Raw genomic sequence first — 6,038 nt, forward strand, 5'->3', positions numbered from 1 at the left:
CGAACCGGTTGGTTCGGTTTTGATTCGATATTCTTGAAAATTTGATAATTTCGGTTGGGTTTCGATTAATCATTTAAAAAAAATGGCGGTCAACCGAATTGACCGATATGTTTATATAATATTATATATATATATAGTAGGGACCCATGCGATATACGAAAAATCTAAAAGATTTAATAATTTTATTTTTCATTTAATATTGATTTATAAAAAATATAATTATTGATAATTGAATATGAACAATAATTTTTAATAAATTTAGTTTTATTAATATATTATAGTAATTTTAAATATTTTTATTCTTTTTATTATTTTTAAATAAATTTTTTATTAATTTAAAATAGATAAAAATAATTATAAAAGCTAACACTTTTATTAATTCCATTAATAATTAACAATTATATAAGAATGACAACGGGATGGGTTCAGAGCAAGGCACCCCATCCCTTTCCCTGCCCCATAGTCAATACACTCTACTTCATCCCGCCCTCGTCCCTAGTGCCATGTGGGTTCAGAGCAAGGTAACCACTCTTCAATATTGGGTGAGTTCAAGGGCAAGGCACCCTACTCCTCATCAAGGATGGAGAATCCTTGAATTTCCCTGCCCCGTCCTCAGTATTGGGTGGGTTCAAGTAAAGGTGTAAATTAGGTCGTGCTGGGTCGACATGACACGACCCGCATGTGGCCCGCACAAAGTGCGAGTATGGGTGTAAACGAATCGAATTCGAATCGGATCAGGCAATATCCGATTCGATTTGATATCCGATGAATATTGAAAATTAATATCCAAATTCAAATCCAATTAATTATTTGAATATTTGATTCGATTAATTAATTATTTTAGATAATTAATAAATATATAAAATAAATATTTTATTTATATAAATTAATTGTTATATATATATATTATAAATATTTTATATATTATATAAGAATTAAATAATCGATCGAATTCGGATATTTATCAAATCGAATCAGGTCATATCCAAATTTGAATATGATTAACTATTCGGTATGAATAGGATATCGGAATTCGATCAATTAGATATTTGAATTATCCGAATTCGATTTGATTATATCGAATATTGAAATTGAAATTGGATTTTAGAATACTGTTTACACCCCTAAGTGTGAGTCGTGTCGTGCTAGCCCATGAGGCATCCCGGGCCATTCCTCCCTCCTCTAGGATAATTTTGGGGGTCGGTTTAGCACAACCCATGGCTCGAGCCCACATGGACCCATGCTGTGCCATGGGTCGGGCCTTGGGCCAGGCCATGCCGTGCACCAAACCAAGCTCAAGGCAAGGCACCCACTCCCCTATCCCAAGGTTTTTAAAACTGAACCGAATAGAAACCGTTATGGGGTTGAATAATCTGGCTGTTAGGTTCGAATGGATGACCTGCTCTGATAAAAAAATAAAATAAAAAATTAGAAAAACAAAAAAGGCCAAAAGTTGTTGTCCAGATTGACGGTTCGACCACCCAAGTCAGCGGTTCACTAACCAAATAAACTTTTTTTTTTGACAAAAATCGGTTTTAAGGTGAAACAGTGTCCGATTCCCAATTCTTCTTATCTAACCACCTAGTATGATCCAGTTTTAAAAGCATTGTCCCCGTCAACCCAATATTCAATTTGATGATAGAATTGATCAAAATGATATATTGAGTATCAATCACATGTTAAATTTCTAAAAGTACACTAAATTGTCTTTAATGTTCAAAACTGTAATTTTATGAAAATAATTTATTTTATTTTAAATTGTTTACTTGCAGAAGTATACTAATTTATCTTATAATTTCTAATATAAACTAACCAACAATTTCCTTTTTCCAATATCATACTAATTTATCTTAATAAATTATGTAATTATTTGTTTAAATTATGTAATTATAATTTCTAATATAAATCTATTATAATTATTTTTCTAGTTTTAAGATTTTTTTAAAATTTATTACATAATTTCATTATTTTAACTATTAAAAATTTTGTCATGTTAAATATTTAAATAATATGTAAAAATTTTAAAAATTTTCATTATTTGAATTTTATTTATTTTAATGGTATTGCATAATATTAAATATGTTTTATATTATTTAACTATTTTTAATGTTTTTATTTAATATTTCTAGTTATTGAAATATTTAAATAATGTTTTATTTTTTAATGTTAAATTTTTATTATTGAATAATTCATAAAATTATAATTTATATTGTTACTACATAATTTCATGATGAATTTTGTAAAAATATTGAATTATTAATAATATGAATATTATTAAATATGTTATTTTTTGTTTTGAACAAATATTTTAAATTTAGTATATAATCCGTCATTATAACATTTAAATAGTTCTGAATTTTTTTAATTGAAACTTTCCTTAGTGCCAAACTGCCACTGCCAATCACTCTCTTCGAAACTCTGCTAGTCTGCCATTGCCAGACTCTCTTTGAAACTTGGAACCACTCAAGCCTTTTTTCTCTTATCAGCTTCTCTCACTCTTTGTCTTTTTTCTTGTCTCTCTAGTCTTTCTGTTCTCTTCTCAATCTCTCTAGTCTCTCCGTTCTCTTCTCAGACTACCGCGCGGCCCGTGCCAACCACTAGCACCAAGCAGCAACACCGGTGGGCTGTGGTTTTGAAGCATCTGCGATCATTTTCTCTTTCTCACACCTCTCCTCTCTACGGCTCCATCAGCAACCACCGACACCAACCAGTCCGGCACCGATAGCAACCACCAACAATTTTAGTTTTTTTTTATTATTTTAAATGCATAAAAAAAACTAAGAAACCAAACCGCGATTAATCGGTCCACCCGATTGCATCAGTTCAATTTCGATTTGAATATTTAAAAAACCGATAAGATTGATTTAGTTTAAAAAAAAAAAAAAAACTAAAACCAAACCATGAGCACCCCTATCCGCTACATAAAGAGTTTATTGTAGTGGAATCCGATCCAAACCCAAAATATTGAATTTGCATCGGACCTTAATTTACTATCTTTAAAATAAAGATAAATTAAAAAAGTTTTAAAGAAATATACTCAAACATTAATGTTGGATTGGGTTTTGGACTTTAGAATCCATCGACGTGACAGACCTATTCTTAGGTGGGTATCGGACACAAAATTTGCCGCGTTTCCCTTGTTTAAAGATTCAAAAGTTGAAAATTAACCCACAATTGAATAGCTAAGCAAGTAAAAAATAAATAAAAAGATTAATGGATATGACATGGGCACTTCTTATTGATCATATCTTTGAAGGAAAAAGGAAGATGATAACAGTACAGAACCAAATATAAAATGATTATTTGTCACCCAACTGCAGCTCCGAAGCGGGGACCCATGGATTGGTGGATCGTTTAGGTCAGACAAACTGAGATTGTAAGTTGTGACCAGTCAAGCAACAGAGTTAGCTTGGATTCAACTCTTCTCTTGTTAATTTATAATTGCCATGCATAACAAATATCAAATAACAATTAAAGATGGCTGGCCAACTTAAATATAACAATTGCCGAAAACGTAAGGTATTATATAAATAAATGCAGGAGTTATGTTGCCTGGGTACCGGTAGGTTGAATTCGCAAGGATTTGTTCATCCAACGCCCTCCACTCCCACACTCCTCTTCTCCCTCAAAACATGCATCCTCCTGGTCTACAATTCATGCCAACGCCCAACCCCTCTTACACATTACAAATTCAAAATTTTCCTTGCTGATTACAACAACAGCAACAACTAGCTGGGTTGCATTGCGTGGCCCCTCCAGAAAAGTAAATATATTAATTAATTTCTTGCTATATATATATATATATATATATATATATATATATATATATTGAACCACAAGCTTAATTCTGATTTCTCATGGATGATTTCTAATAGGGGAGGCACCGTAGTCGTCAGTCGTCACCGTGCTTGTGCAAGCTAGCTAGACCGATCAAGATATGGAGTGTTCAGACGCGAGGATGTTATTGGTAGTGTTGATGATTGTGGTAGCTGGCTCTAGGCAAGCCTCTTGCAACGTCGTTCAGTTCATATTTGGGGATTCCCTGTCGGATGTGGGAAATAACATGTACCTCACTAGGAGCCTGGCAAGACCAAGTCTGCCATGGTATGGGATCGACTTCGGCAACGGATTGCCCAACGGCAGGTTTTCTAATGGTCGAACAGTTGCAGATATAATCGGTACGTACATAATCTCTCTCTCTCTCTCTCTCTCTCTTTATATATATATTAAGTACGTAATTGTTAGTTTCCAATATATATAATTAACTGCATGCATCGTCGTATGTCCTTCAACTAAAATTTTGTGTTTTTAGGTGACAAAATCGGTCTCCCCAGGCCGCTTGCATTCCTCGATCCATCTTTAAACGAAGACATCATACTAGAGAGCGGAGTTAATTATGCCTCTGGTGGTGGTGGCATCTTGAATGAAACCGGTGGCCTTTTTGTAAGTTATTATATATTGTATTGCATGCATGCACCATCGATCGATGATCGATCCAAATTAAACAACTCTTCTTACTTAATATCATATCATAGCTAGTTAAGCTACATGCGCTTGTTGTTAGTTATTAGTTCAATTAGCTAGCTAGCAAAGCAAATTAACAAAGCTATGCTTTCTCATCAAATTATATATACATATATATATATATATATATATGGGTTTCATTTAATTTAATTTGCTGCGCGCAGCTGCAAAGATTTTCACTCTACAAGCAGATAGATTTGTTTCGAGGAACACAAGAGCTGATAAGGAATAAAATTGGTGCTGAAGCAACAGATAAGTTCTTCCAACAATCCTTCTACATAGTGGCTTTAGGGAGCAATGACTTCATTAACAACTACTTACTGCCAGTATACAGGGATTCATGGAAGTACTCAGACGATGGCTTCAATGAGTACTTAATGATGACTCTGGAACAACAGCTCAAGGTACGTACTAATGCTGCACACTACTAGTTAATTTGTATCAGAGAGATCTAGTTTGTTTACAGAACAGAACAGAAGAAAGCAAGCTTTATGAAATTTGGATGATTAATTAAATTGGTTATGTATATTATATATGTACAGCTACTGCATGGCTTAGGGGCTCGGCGATTGATAGTGTTTGGGTTAGGACCCATGGGTTGTATTCCCCTCCAACGTGTCCTAACTTCATCAGGGGACTGCCAAGAGAAAACCAACAATCTGGCTATCAACTTTAACAAAGCTGCTGAGAAGCTTTTACAGGATCTTTCGGGCAATCTCCCCAACACAAGCTTCAGATTTGGAGATGCTTACGACATGGTGAATGATGTGATTAGTAATCCTGATAAATACGGTGGGTATAACCAACTTTGCTTTCCTCTTATAATAAATTAAAGCACATCATATATATATATATACCCTTATTTAGTGGGCTCCTCAGAATCACAGATCGAGGGCCCATATTCAAACGGACAGACAGATAATTGATCCAAAATAAAATTATAAAATTTGGGTTTCGTTGTTTAAACTTCAACCATGACGTGCAATTTTGTCTTTTCAATTATGAGTGACCCATTTTATTATTTTTTATGAGCTTCGAATCGGATCATGACTTGGATCGGATCAGAATAAGGCCAAGGGTTCACATATTCTAATGAGGTTGATCATGCATGTTTTCAGGATTTGACAACTCAGACTCCCCATGTTGCACAATTGGACGGATTCGGCCCTCTCTTACATGTATCCCCGTGTCAAGATTGTGCAAAGATAGAAGCAAATATGTTTTCTGGGACGAGTATCACCCGTCAGATAGAGCAAATGAGTTGATTGCTGATGAGATCATCAGAAAGCTTGGACTTACACAACTCAATACAACAAATGCGTTTTCACAATCAACAGCCCCTTCCCCTGCCCCTTTCTCCTAGCTAGCGTCATTGCTGACATTTATACGTACGTTTGGCTTTTTTTAATATTAATGAACTTCACTTCACCTTTGCCGAGTTCTTTGTACGTGTTTGTGCTGAAATCTTGTTTTTACAGTAGGTAATGCTATACTACAACGGATGTTTGTCTTGA

At 34.2% G+C, this 6,038-nt stretch overlaps 1 protein-coding gene across 1 annotated transcript; it reads left to right on the plus strand.

Moving 5' to 3' along the window:
* Window positions 1-3,843: 3,843 nt before the first annotated feature.
* Window positions 3,844-6,038, plus strand: LOC148854263 (GDSL esterase/lipase At1g74460-like). The gene is made up of 5 exons (XM_088985809.1): window positions 3,844-4,178; window positions 4,313-4,443; window positions 4,689-4,928; window positions 5,067-5,316; window positions 5,643-6,038. Exons 1-5 carry the CDS (start codon window positions 3,938-3,940, stop codon window positions 5,885-5,887), a joined length of 1,107 nt encoding a protein of 368 aa, XP_088841935.1. The 5' UTR covers window positions 3,844-3,937; the 3' UTR covers window positions 5,888-6,038.

This window comes from Nelumbo lutea, chromosome 4 (assembly GCF_056320005.1).
Source record: "Nelumbo lutea isolate HS-2025 chromosome 4, American lotus-T2T, whole genome shotgun sequence".
Classification (NCBI taxonomy): domain Eukaryota; kingdom Viridiplantae; phylum Streptophyta; class Magnoliopsida; order Proteales; family Nelumbonaceae; genus Nelumbo; species Nelumbo lutea.

Excerpts from the sequence above, each read along its gene's own strand:
- LOC148854263 (XM_088985809.1), top strand. The coding sequence starts at position 3,938 with ATGGAGTGTTCAGACGCGAGGATGTTATTGGTAGTGTTGATGATTGTG. Across the intron at positions 4,444-4,688 it reads ATGAAACCGGTGGCCTTTTT|CTGCAAAGATTTTCACTCTA; the intron begins GTAAGTTATTAT and ends TGCTGCGCGCAG. Across the intron at positions 5,317-5,642 it reads TAGTAATCCTGATAAATACG|GATTTGACAACTCAGACTCC; the intron begins GTGGGTATAACC and ends GCATGTTTTCAG.